General features: G+C 45.0%; 1 protein-coding gene across 3 annotated transcripts in view; it reads left to right on the top strand.

The window, feature by feature from the left end:
• The window catches only part of ADCY8 (adenylate cyclase 8), a 157120-nt gene that overhangs the window by 68016 nt on the left and 67741 nt on the right, over positions 1 to 21363 (top strand). For all 3 annotated transcript variants that reach the window (XM_037048562.1, XM_037048561.1, XM_037048560.1), the window contains exons 6-7: positions 12283 to 12441; positions 16469 to 16739. In XM_037048562.1, the coding sequence (XP_036904457.1) occupies positions 12283 to 12441; positions 16469 to 16739 (430 nt within the window). The remainder of the gene's footprint in view (positions 1 to 12282; positions 12442 to 16468; positions 16740 to 21363) is intronic.

Below are 21363 nucleotides of genomic sequence, written 5' to 3'. Positions count from 1 at the left end.
CAAACCACCCCATCTGTCCTTGGTGGTAAATCACATGCAGGTTGAAAGGTGAAGCCCTCTGACTTATTTCATGAACACTGCATACCCATTAGTTCTCCCAGATGAACCTAGTAGCTTCGTTATGTTCTGGTTGTACCTTACTTTCAATAATCTGTGCAACAGATTTGTATTGCCAGTGTTCTTGTGGGGATCCATCAAGGAATGGGGTGAGCATAACGCATGCCTCCTGGGAGGGTATGGTACAGTGGGAAAGATGGACAGATAGGCAATTTCAAGATGCTACAATAAGCTCTGTGATGAATCAAATCCAGGACACTCGTGGGGAATAAAGAAGGCACAGGTAGTTCATGGCAAGGGGCTGGAGAAGGCTTTCCAGAGCAGAGGCGTCTAAACTGTTTCCTAAAAAGGGAGTAGAGAATAGCCAGATCCTGGAGGGGGTTGAGAGCTTGGAAGACAGGGTAGACATGTGCAGGAATTGGGACAGGGAACCTGGGGAGGCAGTGACAGAGGGGCCGCAGGCTGGGAGCAGCCAGGGCCCCCAGGACTTTCTCAGCCACTAAGGGGTTGCACCTTATCCTAAGGCCAATAGGAAATCACTGAAGGACCACCCCCAGGGTTGGCTTCATGAATGTGCAACAGGTGCTTTGGGCTTTGATCAGTGTATTGGATCAAGAGGGGAGGAGTTACTGAAGTCAAGGACTATGGAACTAGACTGCTTATGGCTTTGGGACAGAAGCTCAGTGTTGGCAGAGCTCCCCCGGGTGCCGAAATGCAAGCATCACATCCTCCCACAACCACAGCAAAGACAGTGGCTTGTGCCGTTGTCTTACAGAGGAAGAGGAGTCTTGCTAGAAACAGACAAGAAGATTCTTCCTGCTGCAGAATCTAAGGAATTGGAACCTCCCTTTCAAGGGCGTGGTGGTGGCCCAAACCCTGTTCCCGATCCTTCTGCTTGCTGACAGATTCCTGACTTCACTCAGGGTTCAAGCAGAGGTCTCTTGACATCGAGGAAGGTGATGGCCCCTAACTGAAGCCATTTCCCTAAATATGATCCTCCCCTGTTGATGTGACACTGGTCATTTTGAGACTGAGCCTAAAACCATACTCCTGGTGGCCAGGCCCCCAGGGACCTACCTTTGGAACCAACCCCATGACCAGGGCTGGATCAAGGCATTATGGTGCCTGGCTAAGAGGTGTTTGATGAAAATCCAACATTTCACCATCCCTAAGACCAAACTGGCAGGTGGAGAAAGAAACAGGAAATTCCCACTCTCCTGTTGCCCCCTCCTACAGAAATGCAGAAATTGCCTCCCCCAGGGACCGTGGAGAGAGGAGCCCATGATCTCCAGCCCACAGTTTCCTCTCATCAGCCTTCGGTAAACGGAAAATGCTGCAGATGCTTCTTTGCTGTTAATTTGGGCACTTCAGAGTTTTGCCCTGAAAATTTGATGACCTACACCAACATTTTGACTGGTTTCAAGGGACACAATGTTCCCAGAGGACCCAATACTGTATAACAGCTCTAAAGCTAATGAGGTTTGTAAGCCTTGTTCTGTTCATCAATCCCTAGATCAGCCAACATATAACGTGTTGGCTCTACCATGTGTCGGGCACTGTGCTAAGCCCAGGAAATACAGTGAGGAACCAACACTCCAGGGTGACCACTTGGTGACCATGGCTGTCCATTCGGGCGATCACTTGGATTTGTTGTCTATGAAAGGAGGAAGCTGGCCAGACCAGCTCCAAAATTTCTGCTAGTTCTGAAAATTGGTGATTTATCAACCACATAAAAATCGGATTGTGATTTGATATATGCATAAATTGTGAAATGACTATCATCATGAAATTAATATATCCATGGCTTCATGCAGTTATTTTTTCTTTTTTGATGAGAATGCCAAGATCTAATCATCTACCCTCTTAGCAAATCTCAAGAATACACTACAGTGTTATTAAATACAGTACCATGCAGTACATTCAATCCCCAGAACTTAATTTTTAAGTAATTAAAAAAATTCTTGTCACTAAAAGTCTGTACCTTTGACCAACCTCTCCCCACTTCCCCCATCACCCCGTTCCAGCAACCCCCTTCCTACTATCTGCTTCTAGGAGTGCAATGCTTTTTCATAGATTCACATGTACAGTATCTATCTTTGCCTCTCTGGCTCATTTCACTTAGTATAATGCCTTCCAGGTTCATCCATGTTGACCCAGATTACAGGATTCTCTTTTTCTTTAAGGCTGAGTAGTATTTCATCACATGCATACATATTTTTTTGACCCTCTTTATCTATTTATCCACCTCTTCTTTGTCTAGTCAGGCACAAACTTTCCACAGAGGCATGTAGGCTAAGCTTAAGCAAAAGATAAGCTGCACAGATGGCCCTCGGAAGAAACGAATGTCTACTATTGGAATTCTTTAAGGTGCTTAGAGTGTCATCATTTATTGTTCTGGAGAGGAACCTGTCCCTCCTGGCCATTTTATCCAATCTATGGTCTCCCTCCTGAGGTTCTGGAGTGAGACAGTGAGAACTGAGATTTCAATGGTTGAAATGACTCAAGGCTTTCTCTTATTAGTTCACTAAGAGTTGCTTTTACTCCTTTAGAATAAGACAATTCAGTAGGATATTTTTTAACTACATGAGTCAGAGTCTATTAATACTTGAACATCTCCTTGATTATACTGTAGGTGACTTGAGGTCCAGCATTAATTCTTGCAGTTAACAAAACAGCATGATGCGGAGGAATAAATGAGAACTCTGGGTTTAGGCAAGCCTTGGGTGCGCTTGGCTCAGGCTTCTAGAATTTCCACTCTTCCTGTCAAGTTCTGCACTCTCAGGAATGCCTGGCTACATCGCTCCATCTAAAAACACTTAACAATCTTAACCAACTGTCACTTACATGGGATGAAATTTTTTATTCAGCCCTAAAGGCACTTATTTCAGCCAGAAAACTCCACAGAAGCCATCAAGTCCGGAACTATACTTTGCATTTTGTTACAAGTGTTGTCATGGAATGTCAATAAACCATTTATTGACTGGTTTCCCCAGACTAGATGGCCACCCTGTATATTTGTCATCAAAGATGGATCCCTGTGGCAGTACAGTCCCCACCCTGTCAGGGTCTGTCCTTGTCCCTCTTTCTGGCATTTCCGTAGAGTTACAGAGGCTGTACGAGGCTGGAACTTTGATTGTGAGACAGTGTCCAAACTGTAGCTCTCTAGATCCCAGCAGCTCCCACAGTTTCCTTGTTTGGGGGACAAAATTCTTGCACAAAAGGCAAAGCAACACTCAAAGGGATGCTGGTCCCTTGTTCACAGCTCAGTACTAACATGTGATAGAGACTACCCGTCAGTCACAGGCATGTGGGGACAGGACGCCACATCAGAAAAGGCTGAATTAGCTGCTACCTGGGGGACCATCACAAGTTTGAGGAGTGAGTGAGAGTCAGGACAAGTGGACACACAGCACGAAGTAAACCATTTTCCTGTTCCTGTCCTTGTCTTTCCCCACCACGGTCCTTTTGATGGAGAGCCATCAATTGCTTCTGATGCCTGAAATCCTACATCAGTACCCAAAGGACGAATGTACAGCTTAGGTCTCACATGCATCCCTGATAAATGGGCAGAACCAATACTGAAAGGGGAGAGAAATCAGTAAACCTCTGAGAATCAGAAGATAATAAGCCTTAGGCAAGCTTCAGATTAAATTTACTCCGTAAAAAATACTTGATTTTATAAACATGATATTAGCTAAATGAATGACCAAAAGTAATTGACTGTAACTTTATTTCTAATGAAGCATTTAACAGCATCTCATGCATGCCTGTTCATAAAATTAAATTAATTAAAGTAGGCTTAGGTAATAGTTCCATTAAGCAGGTTGAAAGCGGCTCCAGGTGGCTCCTCTTCACATGCCCTGGGTCTATTTTGGGGACACTTGATGGCTGAGCAGACACCAAATTTACAGTGGGCTCCATTACAGGCAATATCTTCATTAAGGATCTATAAAAGTCTTCCTTGATGAATCTTAATGAAAATCACAGGGCCTGGTCTTTTCAGTGCAGTTGCTAAAAAGTCACAGGATGACACTAGAATGCCAAGCAGGAGCTGGATTGTCCCCAGCTGGTTAATTGGAGCAAGGCCTGTATCCTTGTGGCAGAGTGGCCCTCCCAAGCACCATGGCAGGACAAGGGACGAGAGCCAGGAGTTCTCTGCTCCCCTCACTGGAGGCAGGCGTGCCCGGGCTCTCTGCGTGCCTCCTGGCACCCGTCCTTTTCTTTGTCGTCCTCGGACTCACCACTTTTCCTCCCTCTTCACTTCGCCTTCTCTCCACTGCTCCTCCCTCCCCTCCATCGTTCACTCCTCCTCTCTCTCTTTCTTCCTAAAACCCCTTTTCTCAACTTGTTCTGAAATGTCATTACGTACAGCATTCATAAGGCCACATTTCTCTTTAGAAATTCAGCAGTTACAGTGGATGGTGATTCTTTTTTTTTTTTTTTTGCAAAATTATCTATAATGGTGAGGATTGACTATATCTGGAAATCATAATTTATAAAGCTAATATTGATGGAATGTTTATCTTGTACCAGGCAGACACTATACAAAACCATCTTTCTGATGCACCTCATCTATTCTGACAATAACCCTGTCAGGAAACTACTATTACTTCCCCTAATTTTCAGAGGAGACATCTGAGGCTCTGATAGAATAAATGACTTGTTAGGCAGAGCTTGTAGGTGGCAGAACAAAGACCCTGAGCCACATTCATCTGACTCCATACACATTCCAAGGAAGGCTTAGGTAAGTTTGGGTATATTGTATGATAGGAAAAGGGATAGCCACTAAGCATCACGGCTTACGTAATATTTAACAGCATAATAAAAGGCTTGTGAGTTTAAAGAAATATGCATTATAGAGTGCACACACACGGGTCTTTTAGGGAAACCTGTTTTTTAAAAACCTATCTTTATGGAAAGAGAGAAGATCCTAAAGCTCTGTGGTGGAAAATGGGTGGCTGGACCTTCTCTCTCCCATTCCCTCACTAGGTCCACACTGTGTTTGAACAGGAATCTACATGTCTTCCTATTACGTGTCCACTCCCCAGACAGGGGTGTGATGCTAAAGGGTGTATAACCAGCAAAGTGTCAGTCTGGCCTCATGAGGGCCAACTGGGGCCCACTTCTTACTGACCTTGAGTGAGTGATACAACCTTTCTCTGTCCAGCCTCCTTAGCTGTAAAACGGGGATGATGCATCCTCATGTCAGCTCCATGAATACAGGAACTGGTTTTCTGGTTTGTCTATTTGATTCACTGCTTGTGTCAGCAGGGGTCTTCAAGAGATATTTGTGAATGAATGAATGAGTGAGTGAGTGAATGAATAAATGAATGAACTGTATCTATAGTGTCTATAGTTATGAGGAAGAAATGAGAGCATGAAGGTAAAAGACCCAACACAGAAGAGGCAGCAGATACAGCTAATTCTCTTTGAGCCTCAGCTCCCTCACTGTGACGTGGACGTTAATAATGCTCATAGCTCTCGACCTTCAGAATGGCCAGGAGTGTCAAAGTGGAGCACGTTGGGAAACTTGAACGTCCATGCTGGGATTCAACTGGGTGGCCCTCAGTCCCCCTGGGAGGGAGTGGGCCCCATGTTTTTGGAGACAGACTGACACTGACATGTAGTAAGGGCTTTTGCATGGATCACAGTTGAAGGTGACGTTGGGGCCCATGGCCACTGTGCTGGCAGCCCCCAAGGGGACAATGAGACATATAAGGTACCCTTTAGTGTGAACTCTGGCATCTATGGGAGGGAGCTTGCTATAATCTGCTGATTTGGGGAATTAACTGGTAGAGACTGTGTCTTCCACCCTTTGGGCTGAGCCAGCTCAAACTCCACTGGTCTGTACACCCTTGTTTGGAAGAAGAAGGCCTGCAGGGGAGTTGAAGTGGACAGCTGGGTTTAGGCTCACGAAGCTTGGGGGGAACTCCAGCGACTCCACCTGAGGCGTGTGCGCCCTAAAGCAAGGTACTTCTGGGAACTCAGTTTCCTCATTCTTCAAATGGTGCTGGGAACCATGCACACAGCATTGTGAAAGTAAGGCCGGTGCTGGCACAGGACCCTGCACAGTGGCCACAGTCCCCTCCATCACTAACCCCCTCATTTCTCCTTCGCCCAGTATGTTCACGGCACCGCTGCTTCCAGAGAGCTGAGGACCAATCGCTCAATTCTTACTACATCGCTTACTAGTTCACCCTTTTGAACCAATTTAAGTCTAGGAACTGCCCAGTTGGTGTATTAAGTGGGCTGGTTGAAGCTATTTTGATGTAACTAGAGCAAATGTGAGCACCGTTTTAGCAAGAAGGGTAGAGTGCGCAATCATAATTTTAGAGTGATCAATTTATAATTTTTGGTCTGATTCAACCTGTGCAATTATCGTGTAATTATAAGTTGGTATCGCTAACAAAAGTTAGTACCAGCTGTTATTTTTGTGCGTCCAAATTGCACCAGGTAAAGCACTTTATATACATGATTTTTATAAACCATCCTAACAGCTCTGCAAAGGATTAGTGTTCTCAGCTGTCACACCTGAAAAAACTGGGACTTGGATGCTCATACTGCAACGAGCCCAGTGCCCACAGCTAGTAAGTGGAGAAACCCAGCTTCCCGCCAGGCCTGCTTTAGGGCAGACTGTGCCCCTGGGATGTGGTGAGAGTGATTTGCATTGAGAAGCTCTGTCCTTTGCTCCAGCTCCCACAACCAGCAAGTGGTGGGCCCAGCACTGGCATCCCAGCCTCTGCCCCCAAAGCTGAGGAGCTGGACGTCCTTCATCCGCAGTCCTAAATGCCATGCTGCTGCAGCCTGCCCCCTGTCCGCCCATGTACTTCCCAGCGCAGAGCGTCTGGTTTACAGATCAATGAAGGCTACTAGATTATTCCCCTTGGCATTCCTCCAGCCCCTTCTGTAGATGGATTAATTGGCCAAAAAGAACCATTTGAAGCACTTAAATTGAAAGAAAGATTCTAAGGTTCTTCATCTTTTCCCATATACCAAGCATTCGTAGTGGATAGTTCAATTAAAAGCCGTAACATCTTCGATCTTTGACTGGTTCATTTTTGCAAGATTGGTTCCCTGCTTGATATAGAGGTGCAAAAAATAACTATTTTTAAGTGAATTCTTTATTTAAAAGAAATCGTAGAAGCCCCATGTGAAAAACAAGAGATCAAAGCTGCTTTATTTGAAGGGGACCATGCGGAGGGTCGCCCCCATGCCCCACTGGCAGGTCCAGAGGCACCTTGTGGTTCCCCTGGGCCCTTAGAAGCATCTTGGGGCAACACGGGGTTACAAAGCAATAAAGCCCTCGAGCTTTGCCCCACTTCAGTGCCTACATAGAGGACTGACCACACCTCTGGGCCATGCCCCGTGCCAAGTGCTGGGCATGTGCAAATAAAGGGTAGCAGCCCTGCCCTCCAGAAGGTCCGAGGCTGCGGAGAAGAAAGAGAGGTGCAGATGCTTAAAGTGGAGCTGGTCCAGAGTCATCTTTTCTTCGCTCGTGGCTGAGGAAGCACTGATAACATCCTGGGCTGTTTTTTGGAGGAACTGAACACAATTTGTAACTCAGCAGAATTCCCTCTGCACTTGCACTTGAAAAACATTCAAAGTTTTCTCCCCTTGAGATCTGATCTTGAAACACGTAGTGTGTGTTTGTGGTTGTGCGTAACCACCAGGTAGGCTTTCCAAAGAGGATCAATGTCTGTGAATCATTCATTACTTTTACATAGGTTCATTTCTATCTTTTATTTAAGTCAAATCCCAGACAGAACAAAAAGGAAGAAAACAGTGCCATAAAGAAATTTTTGTCTCCTTGTTATAATTTTTCTTTTGTAGAAGAAGAAAAAATCTAAATGTCTTTTCATTAAGATGTTCCAGTGCATTCCCTGTGTAATGGTAATTACCTAATGGCATTAGCATGGTGTGCTGTGTAATAGTCCCTCACAATTAGTTAGCAAAGCACTTTAACATCCATTATCTCCTTTGGGGCTCACAAAGGCTCTGTAAGTGAAGCAATCAGCTAGAGCTTTGTATTACAACTATTGAAACTCAAGGTCATATTAAGCTATTCACCAAGGATCACACACCATGTTGCAAAGGGCACAAGGTTTAAAACCCAACAGCCCCAGGACAGTCCTAGAATCCTGTTTACAAGCTATATGACAACAATAAAATCCTTTACTTCCCTGGGCTGCGGTTCTTTAATATATATAAAGCAACTGAGTAGTACTTATAGTATAGACCAGACACTATTCTCAACCATCCATGTATGTTTGTTTACTCACCTAATGTGACAATGCCATTACTATTCCCGTTTTATACACAGAAGTTAAGTGACCTCCCTGAGGTCGTAGACCTAGGAAATGGCAGAGCAAGATATACACTTGGGTAGCCTGGCACTAGAGTCCATATTAACCTCTACACAGTAGTGGCTCACATGTAATGTGAATGTGGATTGAAACTGGTGATTGTAACAGTCAGGATAATCCTGGTTATGCTGAAGTAACAAGCATCCCCCCAAATCTCAGTGCTTTAAAATAGCGAAGATTTACTTTTCACTCTCATTTCCTGTCCACTATGGGAGGGTTGGGGAAGTGGCAGGGGACCAGCAACCATTGTCCTCCTGCAAGGACCCCAGTTAAGAAGGCTCCATCACAAAGGTCATCAACTGATGTTGGACGCAAAAGGACGAAGAAAAAAGGAGTATGGCTGATCACACTTTTAAAGCTTCTACTCAGAAGTAAGTCATATCACTGCCGCTTACATTTTGTTGGCCAAAAAGAACATGAAATATACAGGAAAGTGCAGTCCTACCATGTGCTTGGATACTGTAGCACAAGATGCAGTTGGTGGACCTCTCCCCATGACGTGCCTCAGCAAAACTGAAATGCCTCCTCAAGGGCTGGATACTATTTCTCCTCTTGCTTTGTTAATTTTTTTTCAAATGGCTTTTACTCTCTCCATCATCAGTGAATGAAGAAAACTATATGGATTTTAACTCACAAGTTAAAGTTAAAACCAAGGCCTGGAAACTAGAATCTCCACCAAGGACAAGAATTGTCTCACCCTTTAGCTACGAGCATTCTTTCTAATCTCTGTGGCTGCCTTCCTAATGTCTGATTTATTTTGATATTTTTATGCTCTCAACTGACTTCAACTCTTTTGTTTATGTAACTTTGTATGATCTTACAATGTATTAGGAACAAGACAACAGAGATCCAGTTTTGTACACGGAATCATTCGTTCCTTCATTCTTTCCCAAAAAGGAGAGTTGTCTTTTTAAGCTCCGCTATATGCGAGGCAGGATCCTTCAGGATGCGAGAAGACACAAGGATTACTCAGAAAACTGCCTTAAAGGAGCTTACTCTCATTATCACAGAGCTCCGATAGGTGGGAACACGACACCCATCCATCCTTACTGAGCATTGGCCGAGTTCCAGACACAGCCTGTTGTTCAGAGGGGTGTACGTCACAGAGCCAGGCCAAGCCTCCATCCTCAGTTAGTTTCAGGTGCAGTGGGGGAGACAGACGGTCACTACACTGCACCTCAGGTATTGCTCTCGGGGATGCAATGGGAACACTGGGACAGGCCTGCAGTCCAGAGTTCAGTTAAATGAGGAATGGACATCCCAGGCTGAGGGAGCATCACGGGGGGGAGAAGAAACATGAGGAGCAGGCTTGTGTTTGGATGGCTGGCATCTAACAGGCACAGGAGAAATGAGACCACGAACTGGGCCCAGGACAGGTCGGGAAGGGCTCTGTGGTCCAGACCAGGAATGTTCCATTCTATGTTATGGACCAGCAGTTTCTAAACACTATGATCCTCCCTCTTCATCAAAACGGATTATAATAATGATTATTATAATAATTCAGAAACTGTATTTATTATCAATTCTATTATAGTCACACATTTTAAAACATACTACACAATACAGGTTTTAAAGGATAATGAGGAACTAATAATTTTAAATATTTTAACTCAATTACTACACTAAAATCTTTCTGCTCTCACTATGGTTTAGTGAGACCAATGGGTGTGACCATGATTGATTCTTTTTTTAAAAAATCTTAATAGTTTGTGATATGGTGACACAAAGCTCAAGTTCCAAATTCAGTTTATTTGTACACCTGTCTCTAAGGGGTATCAGCTCTAAATATGTATTTTATAAAGACCGGCCGGGTCCAGGGGGAGCCCTGGGCCCCTTGACTGTGTCAGTTATGCACAAATTCTGTGTGAATCTTGTCATACTTCCCCCCTCTGACACCTTTGAGTTTTTCTTAGAAGCTCATTAGAAGGCAATAGCTTTCTAATATTTTTAATGGATGGGTACAAACCCACCTGGACACTTCATCTGGAAGACCCCAAAACATATGAGTAAATGTGCAGCTCGGAGAATTTTGATAGATGACAGACTCATGTTTGACAAGCCAGTTCCTAGAGAGATGGAAATATTTCCAGACTTCCATTTTCAAAACTCTCTCTTCAAACAGGGATTTATTGGGAAAGACAGTTACTTTCACCATCGAAAACCGTCATTTTTAAACAAAGGAAGCAACTTTGTTTTGTTTTTTTTCCAAAATATTTGCTAGAGAGAATATTATGGCAACCGATCATTACAGAAAAGGCAGCAAATATGGAACCCTGGGTTTTGTTTGTTTGTTTTTGTCAAATAAAAATGGATAAATCATCTTTAATTTTGACAATTCTTTTAAGCATTTTGAAGTAGAATAACAATCAAATTTTAATATGGCATTGAAGATTTTTCTAGTTTTATATTTCAAAGTATTACATCCTGCCAGCTGAATTTTCCCTGCATAACTGAGGTCATTTGACTCATACACTAAAACCGTCTGAAATACTCTGAAAGGGAAGAAGGAAGGTGTGTGCAGAGAGGAAAAATGGCAGAAATCTTTTTGTTCTCAAGACTCCTCCTACTAACCCTGAAACACCAATCCAAAAGAACCTATGCACCCCAATGTTCATAGCAGCACAATTTACAATAGCCAAGAGTCGGAAGCAACCTAAGTGCCCATCAGTAAATGAATGGATCAAAAAACTATGGTATATTTACACAGTGGAATTCTATGCAGCAGAAAGAAGGAGCTCCTACCCTTTGCAACAGCATGGATGTAACTGGAAAGCATTATGCTGAGTGAAATAAGCCAGGTGGTGAAAGACAAATACCACATAATCTCACCTTTAGCAGGAACCTAAACAACAAAACAAACAAGCAAGCAAAATATAACCAAAGACACTGAAATAAAGAACAGGCTGACAGTGTCCAGAGGGGAGAGAATTTCAGGGGGAAAGGGGAAAGGTTTACAGGAACAAGTATAAAGGACACATGGACAAAAACTAAGGGGGGTGGAAATGGGAGGGAGGTGGGGAGCACTGCGGGGGGGGGGCTGGGATGGGAGTAAAAGACAGAAAACTGTACTTGAACAATAATTAAATTTTAAAAATGCTTTAAAAATAAATAAATACCAGCTATTTGGGGAAAAAAAGACACCTCCTCCTGCTCATGGCCAGTGAACCAGCCCACCAGCCCAGTCACTAAGATCAACCCATGTATCAAATTTCAGTGCAGTGTTTTTGAGACAAAAACAAAAGCTATGAATGGAAGCTGCAAGGGTACCTTCCTGTACCCCAGGGGGTGCACCCCAGCTCAGCCCCGGGAGGCCAGCACTCTGCTCCTGCACCACTCCTCTAAGGAGGAGGCTGGGAAAGAGTTAACAAAGGATTGACGGAGTGACAAAGACCTTGTGTCTGCAAGAACCCTAGGGAGCCTGGGCTGGAAGGAGGTCAGGCTGAGGCAGGGACCCCAGACTGAAGTACAAGGGAACCTGACAGTGTGGGCGGGAGGATTTTAGAGAAGGAAATAGTAAAAATTAAATAAGGTGAGAAATGGAAGGTGCCATGGAGTACAGAGCCTGTCATTTATCTTAGGTTTATGCACTAGTGACGAGTGGGACAAGAAAGATACTGATGCTATCCCCTGAGACAGAGGTTATATGGGACCAGCAGGTTTGAGAAAAGGGTACTGAGGGCTGTTAAAAGTTTGGATAAAAGACCGAAGGAGTTTGGAGAAGGAAATCCAAGAAGGCTTCATGGAAGAGATGGGGTATAAATGGGCAGGAGTTGGACTTATGGAGTAGGAAGGACAAGGGCTGCTACCAGGGCCAAGGGTGCCCACCTTACGCGTGTGTCTCTCCATTCACCTATGTCGACAGGTATGTGCGGTCCAGGACGAAGCATGATGTGGACATGCGAATCGGAATCCACTCGGGCTCAGTGCTGTGTGGTGTGTTGGGCCTGCGCAAGTGGCAGTTTGACGTCTGGTCTTGGGACGTGGACATTGCGAACAAACTTGAGTCTGGAGGAATTCCCGGGTAAGCCAGAGCAAGGCCCCCTTCTGCTTAACCCTTGTCATTTGGTCACTTTGTGAGAGTGGGTTTCCTGTGTGCAGGACTCGGGGGTAGAGATCTAAGAAGCAGTTATCTGGGAGAAGATAGAACCCTCCTTGGTCTGAGAGTGTTTGGGTTTCTTTTTTCTGCTTTTTAAATGTTTGGTTATTTCCCATTCCTATCAATCAATACACACAGAAATAAACTCAGTTTCCTTTTTCTTAGTAAGAGAACTAGCCCCCAATTCTAAACATGGGGTGAGGACCTACTATGAACTAGACAGTCTACTGAATATCATTAATACATAACATCATTTGTTCTTATAACACCCCCCATAGTAAATACTAGCTCCTTTGCTTCAAAGAGGAAACTGAGGCTCAAAGAAATTACATGTCACATAAACACAGCTATTAAGTGCCTCACTACACATCACTGTCTCCCATCATTACATTAATAGTTCAATTTGCTCAGGGCTGTCCTTTTATCATGAATCTCCAGGCCCTCCCTATGTCCTCAAGAGCCTAGCAGGATGCTTGGCACACGGGAAGGAGGAAGGGAAGGGAGAGGGAGGCACCCAACTCCACAGCACAGCAGTTGACAGTCTGGACCATGGCGTCGTGCAGAACTGAACTAAAACCCCCTCTCTGCTACGGCACCAGCCATGCAGCCGCACACACAGTCGTTAACCCTCTGAGCCTCGGGCTCCCAGGCCAGTGACTCTCAGCTCCAGTGGGGACCTGAGGCACCTGGAGGGTTTGTTAAATATCAAGTGTTTGTCCCCCACCATCCATACTTCAGATCAGTTTGTCTGGGGTGAGACAAAGACTGTGTCTTCGCAAGTGTCCGGGGGATGCTGATGCCATTGGCCTTGATACCACACTCTAGGGACCCCTGTTCTTGGGCTTTTGTCAGATGAGAAAATGCATATAAAGTCCTCTGCCCTGTGCCCAGTAAATATTAACTGTTGGCAGTGGTTACCATTTGAAAAGATGCAGGATCTCAGGAGGACCTTACTCATGAAGTCCCGTCTGAGCCCAGCACTGCCACCTACCAGCAGTACGACTCTGGGCCAGTTTCTTACTCGCTGTGTCTAGGCCAGTTTCATCACTGCAAAATGAAGGGGCAAGTGCCTATCACCTAGAGTTGTTGGAAGAAGGAACGTCATACAACACAATCCACGGAGCCAGTCATATTGTAACAGCTTTGGCTACAAGATAACACGTATGCAAAATAAAGTGTTATGAACTTGTTAGATCTCATTTACTCTCATGACTATAATTGTTATATCCTGGCATTTAAAATGACTGGAAGATTTCGGGTCTCCCTGACATTCAATGTATGAGAATGTTGTCCGATTCATTTCTGTAGATAAATGTAATCACAAGCCTCTCGTCTGCACGCTCCCTGCTCCTACGCTCAAGGGAGCAGCCATGATAGAAGGAAGATTTCAAACCCGGTTTCTATCAAAACACTGACGTGTAAATTGATTAGAACTTCCACAGAAGAATTAGTAATGAGTGAAGGTGAGGATGTCTTTCACTACAGAAAACATAATATTGATTTAGTATATGCAAATATTATTCTTCCTGTGCCCCAATACGGGACAGTAAAATGTAGAATCCAGAGAAAATACCAAATGGGGTTTGATACCTAACTTAATTACTTTAAAACAAGATCAGCCATCAGACCTTATAAAACCCTTTAGGAGTTCCATTGTGGCTGAGAGAAAAAGACAGCCCTCTAGCCACTGCCTCTGAGACAGGTCAGCAAGAAGTCTGGGGCGCTGACTTCACAGGGGTCAACCGGCCTTTCCGCTCTCCTGGGCCAACACGATTCAGTTCAGATGTATTGACAAATTCACTGTGAGAACAGGTTGTGTCTGTTCAGCGCATTTCTAAAGAGGGCTTGAAACATCTTTACATGTTTCTGTTTCAATTATCTCACCCTGGAAACTAGTGACCGTATGAAAGGATGCTAATTTGGAAAATGTGGAGAGTGTGCCTTCCGTGAACACAGATGTATCATTGGTAGTTTCCTTGTTTTTATTTTTACTTGTTCTTTGTGGTGACTTATTCTCTCTATAAGCAGGAATTGAGCAGAATGGGTAAGAAGGGTAAGAAAGAAGTAGAGATAGTACTAATAGTATAATGCATTTGGAAATGTCATTCAAAAAATTCATTGTTTCCTTGGATATTTATTTATTTATTGTTTCTAGAATCACAAAAGCCAAGCAAAATATTAAGCATATACCTTACTTATTTATTTATTCATTCATTCATTCATTCATTCATTCATTTAAAGGAACACTAAGGTTGGCCCAAGGAAGTAAGTTTGAAGCTGTATCGAGGACTAGGAAATGGTCACACAGACAACGTGCAGGGCGTCTCCTGGGCACAGGGAAAGGCTCGTTCTGAATTCAGTAGACATAAAACTCACCTTGAACTTGAAGAAATACCAGTTACTTGAGAAGCTGGAGAGAGGACAGGGTACTACACTGGCGGGATGTCAGAAAATGAGCTTTGACGTGATGGGGCCCCGGAAGGGGAGGCCTCAGAGACCCTGCACAGAACCCAGACTGCATCCTGAGAACCCAGAGCAGTAAGTGACAGCAATGTGGTCTCAGTGACAGTTTTTAGAAGGCTGCTAACAATTTGAACGTTTGCTTTTATAGTATGGACAGTGCACCATGCACCATTTTGAGTACTTTACAGTAACCAGCTCTTTTTTATTAAGTTTATTGGGGCGACACTGGTTAATAACACAAGTTTCAAGTGTACAGTTCTATACTACATCATCTGTACATAGGATCGTGTGCTCACCGCCCGAAGTCTAATCTCACAGCACCATATATTTGACCTCCTTTAACCTCTTCCTCCTCCACCACCCCCTTTCCATCTGGAAACCACCATAATGTCGTCTGTGTCTATGAGTTTGTGATTTGGTTTGTTGTTGTACTTTCTGTTTTATATCCTACATGTGAGTGAAATCATGTGGTTCTTGTCCTTTTCTGTCTGACCAATTAACTCCTACAATGACCCAATGAAGTGGGCGCTATTGGTTTTCCCGTTTTTATGGATAAGAAAATGGCCTCAGAAAGGTCAAGTCACTTGCCCAAGACCTATTGGCTGGCAAGGAAGTGGCAGAGCCGGGATCTTGGTCCCAGCAGTCTGGCCAGAGGGTCCATGCTTGTGGCCACCCTGCTGGTCTGCCCACCCCACACAACCGCACAGTAGGTCGTCTGGTAGAGTGAGACAGGAGAACAAAAACACACTTTTCCAGAATGATTTACACATGAAATTCCCAGAGTTCAAGTCTGCTCTCTAAGGCCCTTTGTGTCAGCTGTTGTTTTGCTAAAAAAGAAACATGAGTCATGAGCTGCAGTGGCTGGTGACTGAGCAGGAATGAGTCACTCACCTTGTGAGTGAGACTGGCCAGCTGCCGGCCTGCGTGTGCCCACAGCTCTGTTCTCTGCCCCTTGCAATGGGTGCAGTGCATTTCCGGGAAAGTTGCATCTTACAGTGGCTTTCCAAAAAGACCCTCCATGTAGCTCTATGGACTCGTAAGACCTGCCTTTATTCTTAAGAAGATCTTAGACAAGTTGAAGAAATAGGCAAGACACTAAGAAAACTGTCATCGTTGCACAGTGACTTTGGGCAATAGTTGCCATTGGGCTTGGAAACATTTAGGGAACTTGCTTTCCCAAAATAATGCACAGCACTGAAAAAGAATCACTGCGATCGGGCTGACAGCCACAAGAAAAGGCAAAAGAAGGGCTGACACGTGGCTCAGCAGGGCAGCATTTCATCAGAGGGTGCAGTGCAACGCCATGTTCGTTGATTTATGCTTGGACTTCGGTTCCGTTTTATTCTCCCTGATTTTTCAGGGGAACAAACACTGTCCCTGAGGGCAGGACCTCACAGTACCTTGATGTTTGCTTCCCCTCGGACAAAAATCAGCATGCCCTTTGCTAGCCTCGCCTGAATGTACAATGACCTATGCTTTCTGTACACAGGAGGATCCACATCTCCAAGGCCACACTTGACTGCCTCAACGGTGACTATAACGTGGAAGAGGGCCACGGGAAAGAGAGGAACGAGTTCTTGAGGAAGCATAACATAGAGACCTACTTAATTAAGCAGCCCGAGGAGAGCCTGCTGTCCTTGCCCGAAGACATTGTCAAGGAGTCAGTGAGCTGCTCGGACAGGAGAAACAGCGGGGTGACATTCACGGAAGGGTCCTGGAGCCCCGAACTGCCCTTCGACAACATAGTGGGGAAACAGAACGTAAGTCCTGGCCTCCTTCTTCCGGTTGGCCAAATGCATGGCCAGAGCATCCTCACCAGGGAAAACCGATTCTTCTTTCCCCTTATCTTTGCCCAGTGACATAACTGCTAACGATCACACGCATCTCCTCAGGACAGAATTGACCTTTGTGTGCCATGTCAGAAAATGCCAGAAACGCCAGGGGTGCCAACACCTTCTCCTTTTGTTTTTCACGTTTTGACCTCACTAAAAATAAATGTCACGTGCAGCTGAATGATAATTTTACAAAAAGTTGGTGACTCGAGCTGGAAAAGAGAAATCCAATGTTACTAAACTGGCAGCCCAGGCAGGCGATCGGGTCCATGAGAACACTATTCTCCAGGTAGCTGGCAGGCCAGGAGTTCTGAGCTGCCCTCTGTGGTTTAAAGTCAGGAGGACACTGCTGATTTGGGAATTTAAAAGCAGCACCAAGTGATGCCCAAGGTGAAGGTCAGAGAGTTCAGGAGTGGCATGAAGTCTCAAAGCCACCCACATAATTCTATTCTTATTAATTGTGAGTTTGTTTCTTACACAAGGGGTAGAGCTCCGATGTCAGTACATTAGGTGTAGATCACCGATCAACGGGTAATTTTTTAAATTATTTCTTCAACTACCAGGATTCCACTAAGTCCAATGAGACGCACAGACTCTGAGAGGCACTGGAGGGTGGGGGCTGATCACAGGAGAGGACCCAAGTGGGTGTGGGGGTGCTCCTGTCCCCAAGTGCTTGTTCAGAGCATGGGCAGATCGCCTGCTCTACTACGGGGTTTTTCTTTCATCACCTATGCCAAGCACATATAGTTAAATTCATATACGTCCAGTGGTATGACTCCACTGTCCCTTTTTAAAGAAACGAACACAACAAAGCCAATATATAAGGCTTGTAAACAGTTTCTGACATGCTCCTGAGCCAAGCAAACGCTGAGAGTAGTAGGAAGTAAATCAGCCCAGCCAAGAGTGTCAGGAGCTTCCTGAAGACCTGGGTAGGTTAATTGTTTTAATCCATGGACCTGAACTTTTCTCATTAACTTTTAGATCAGAAAAAAAATCTGTCTGCTTGGAGACATTTAAAATGGAAAAGGTTAAAATGCCGGAAGCCTTCTGCCTCTGACAGATGGCTGGGGCACGCTGAGGACTGGTTACCCCCGTCTCTGTGCAGTTCTGCGTGAAGGAGCTAAGGGGTGGTGTGCGCGCCAGGTTCCACCGGGGAAGATGCAAGTCAAACCCAGTCCCCCACTTTGCAAGAGTCTGCCCTTAGGTTCTTACTCTCCTTTTGCAAGTGTTCAGTTTCCCCAAATCATTATGCCCACACAAGTCATCACTGATTTCAGTGCCTACTTCTTTTCATCCCCGAATTGGTGTGCATGGTACAATTTGCTGTTATATAAAAGGAGCTTCTTTGTCCTTCCTGCTGGGGGTGCGTGGCCAGCTGACAGGCCCTCTCAGCTGGTTACCAGGAGAGAAGATGGGTGGCCCGCCCTGAATGCCTCAGTAACTGCATAAAATTCTCTCTCTTTTTATGTTTCTTTTTCTTTTTGGTGTTTCCATTGGAAAAAAAAAAACTCTTTTCTTTTTAAGCTGATTGTGGAAATTGGGATAATTCCTAATTGTTCTTATCTCAGTTGTACCTCACCTTGCTACTAATGACTGAGAACGAAGAGGGGTGGAGACGCTTGGTTTTATCCTGTGATTGATGGATCTGGTCACATTGTACAGGAATATCTGAAATATTTCTTTGCTCGTTTCCTAAAACTACTTGCTGATATCACCAAATAGCTACTATACAATATGTCATTGCCAGTCAGTAACCATACCATGCATCTCTCACGAGGCCCGCGTTTAGCCTGGATACACCCCACGTGTGCCGTCTTCAGTGTGCATGGTCTCAGTTCACTTTGATGCCCCCAGACTTAGGAGCCAGTGAATGTGTCCTGACATCCACGTGAACTAATTGGCACTGATAAGATTTAGGAAGTGACTGAGTCAATGTCAGCAGCCATAGGCTCTCAGCGTCTGCACTTGTGCTCCACTCTAGAAGTCAGGGTTCACCTGTGCCTAGAAAGATTCGGGCTGACCTGGCTGAGACTGTGCTCTGCCAAAACACCAGCCGGTTCCACAGAAAGCCCAGACCATCTCAGTGTTTGTCTGTCACACATAAAACATACTCGTGCTTCACTGGGGGCTTTCCAGCTGAACTGGCCGAATGTTTGGGCTTCTATTGATTCATAACATGTGCTTAGAAACATTCTTAGATGACATTGGTATTCTGTGCTATAATCTGGCTCTGTAGATAGCAGATATTCAGATAGTTATATTCTCATTCACTCATACAATGAAGATTAATGGGGCATCCTGTGCATGCCAACTACTGGTAGTAACAAAAGGAGGGACACCAAAGAGAAACACTTTGGAGGTAAAGTCAGCCAGTAGTTTGTATGTTTCACTTCCCACTGTTCAGCTCAAATTAGAACAATACCTGGCAAGCAACAGGGCTTGATGACATTTGTTGAATGAGTGAATGAAATGAGAGATGTGGGTGGCAACAGTGAGGAACCGGTCAAGTTCAACTTCTAGATTTTTTGCTTAGGCGACTGGGTGGATGGTGGAACTGCCCACTGAAATAAGCACTATTGGAATAGAAGGAGATTGGGTGGGAAACACTAGGAATTTAGTTTGGAACATGCTGAACTTGAGACGCCTGGGAGAGGTCTAGGTGGAGATACCCAGAAGGCTCCTGGACACTCACTTTTGGCGCTCAGGCATAAAGGAACTATGCAAGGAAGTGAGTCTGGCAGTCATCAGAATTGGCATGCTAGCCGAAGCCACGGGAGTGAAGGAGATCACAATAGGGAATGTGTAAAATAAAACAATAAGATGACACAGGATAGACCTTGAGGGATGCCAGATGGAAGGTGAAAGAGTGTAGTGATCCCATGGCAGTGATGAATAGGAAGTGATGAGACGAGAATTGGGGTGTGTGGTGTTATAGAAGCCTAGAGGGTAGAGCATTCTGAGATGCAGGGAGCGATCAACAGAGTCCAGTGTTGCCAAGAGGCCTCGGAGGAAAGGACATCATTGACAGGAGGCAGATTGATGAGGTGGTGAAGTCAGAAGCCAGCTTGTCACAGTTAATAAGCGAGGACTCTGGATTCCCAAGTAGAACCCCAACTCGGCCCCTGTCTCCTCCCCACGGCCCATCTAAGGAGTCCATCAATGGTTTGGAGGAGCAACTATTGCACTAAGAATGACTCCAGTCCTTGTCTGTGCTTGAAGATTCCTCCCCCTTTTTAATGGCATGCATCTTCTCTGCCCCCATCTGTGTCCATTTGGGTCCAAATTGCTGGCCAACCCAGTCTGAGTTGTGGTATCCAGGTTGCTCTTGGCATCCCTCCGCACTCCTGCTTTCTGTCCCTGACTCCTGACATGCAAGAATTTTAGGAATTGTGCACTACAAAATGGAAAAGGTGGGAAATTGCTGGGGCAGAGCACCGTGAGCAAGGAGGAAGGGGGTAAGAGGTGAAGTTAAGGGACCGGGGAGCTTGATCCTGCAAGCTTGATCCCAGGCTGACCTGGGACTTCATTCTAAGGGAAGTATAGGAAGGTTTCCATGTGACATGGCCTGGTTTAGATTTTTAAGAGCTCCCTTTGGCTGCCTTGTGGAGAATGGACTGCAGGGGCAAGAATGGATAAACTGCATCTTAGACTTAATATGATTCTCAAGAGGATACAAAGGATAAAGCTGAATGGCCCTGTGAAGTGTATTGTGTGAGGATATGAACCCTCTTTACATGATTTTTGTGACAGGAGCCACCCTTTTAGAAGCGAAGCCCCTTTTGGATCCCAGGGTCTGTCCCTCACATCCTATGACATCCTCGCCATTGTCCCATCCATCCCTTTCATAAGTATTGTGCCATCAGAATCTGGGCAGTTTTCTTTCACTCCTCCAGGCCTTTTAAAGGGATCATCTGGGGAAAAGCACACATTTGGCGCTTCCTTTGCATTTGTCGGTCGTTTCTACAAAATCGACTGCCCTTGGTCGTTACTGTCATCATGAAGTCAATATGTGTGTGGTAAATACTGAAAACATAATTGGAATTTCTATATTCCACACAACAAAACAGAAAGCAAACGTACTCCCTCACCATGAGGATAGAGAAATTTCCACAGTGTCACTAACATTAAGAGAAGTAGAGAGTTTGGGGCCAGGTACCATGCTGGGCATGTTGCTCACATCCTTTCCACTTAATTTTCAGACCAACTTTACAGTGAAAGTGTGATGTGCCTGCTTTACCAATGAGAAAATTGTGATTCGTAGAGGTTCATGGATTCCCTGAGGGACAGGTAGCTTGTAAATCACAAACCTGGAGTGAGAATCCAACTACGTCTGACCCCCCAACACTTCCCATCTGGCCACACTGTTTCCCTTCTGGGGCCTGAAGATAAAGATACATGTTGGGTTTCTACGTCGTGCCCTGTTTACAGGTCAGTCTTAAAAGATAGGGTATGTATGTGTCCACCTTCAGAAGACAGGTCAGTCGCTCACCAGGGATAGTTAGTAAACTTTCTGTGAAAGCTCCAGGAAGCGACCGGATTCCCCTCCGGCTTG

This window comes from Sturnira hondurensis, unplaced genomic scaffold, assembly GCF_014824575.4.
Source record: "Sturnira hondurensis isolate 20B ecotype Veracruz unplaced genomic scaffold, ASM1482457v3 Scaffold0006413, whole genome shotgun sequence".
NCBI lineage: Eukaryota > Metazoa > Chordata > Mammalia > Chiroptera > Phyllostomidae > Sturnira > Sturnira hondurensis.
This window is presented reverse-complemented; position numbering and strand designations above follow the sequence as displayed.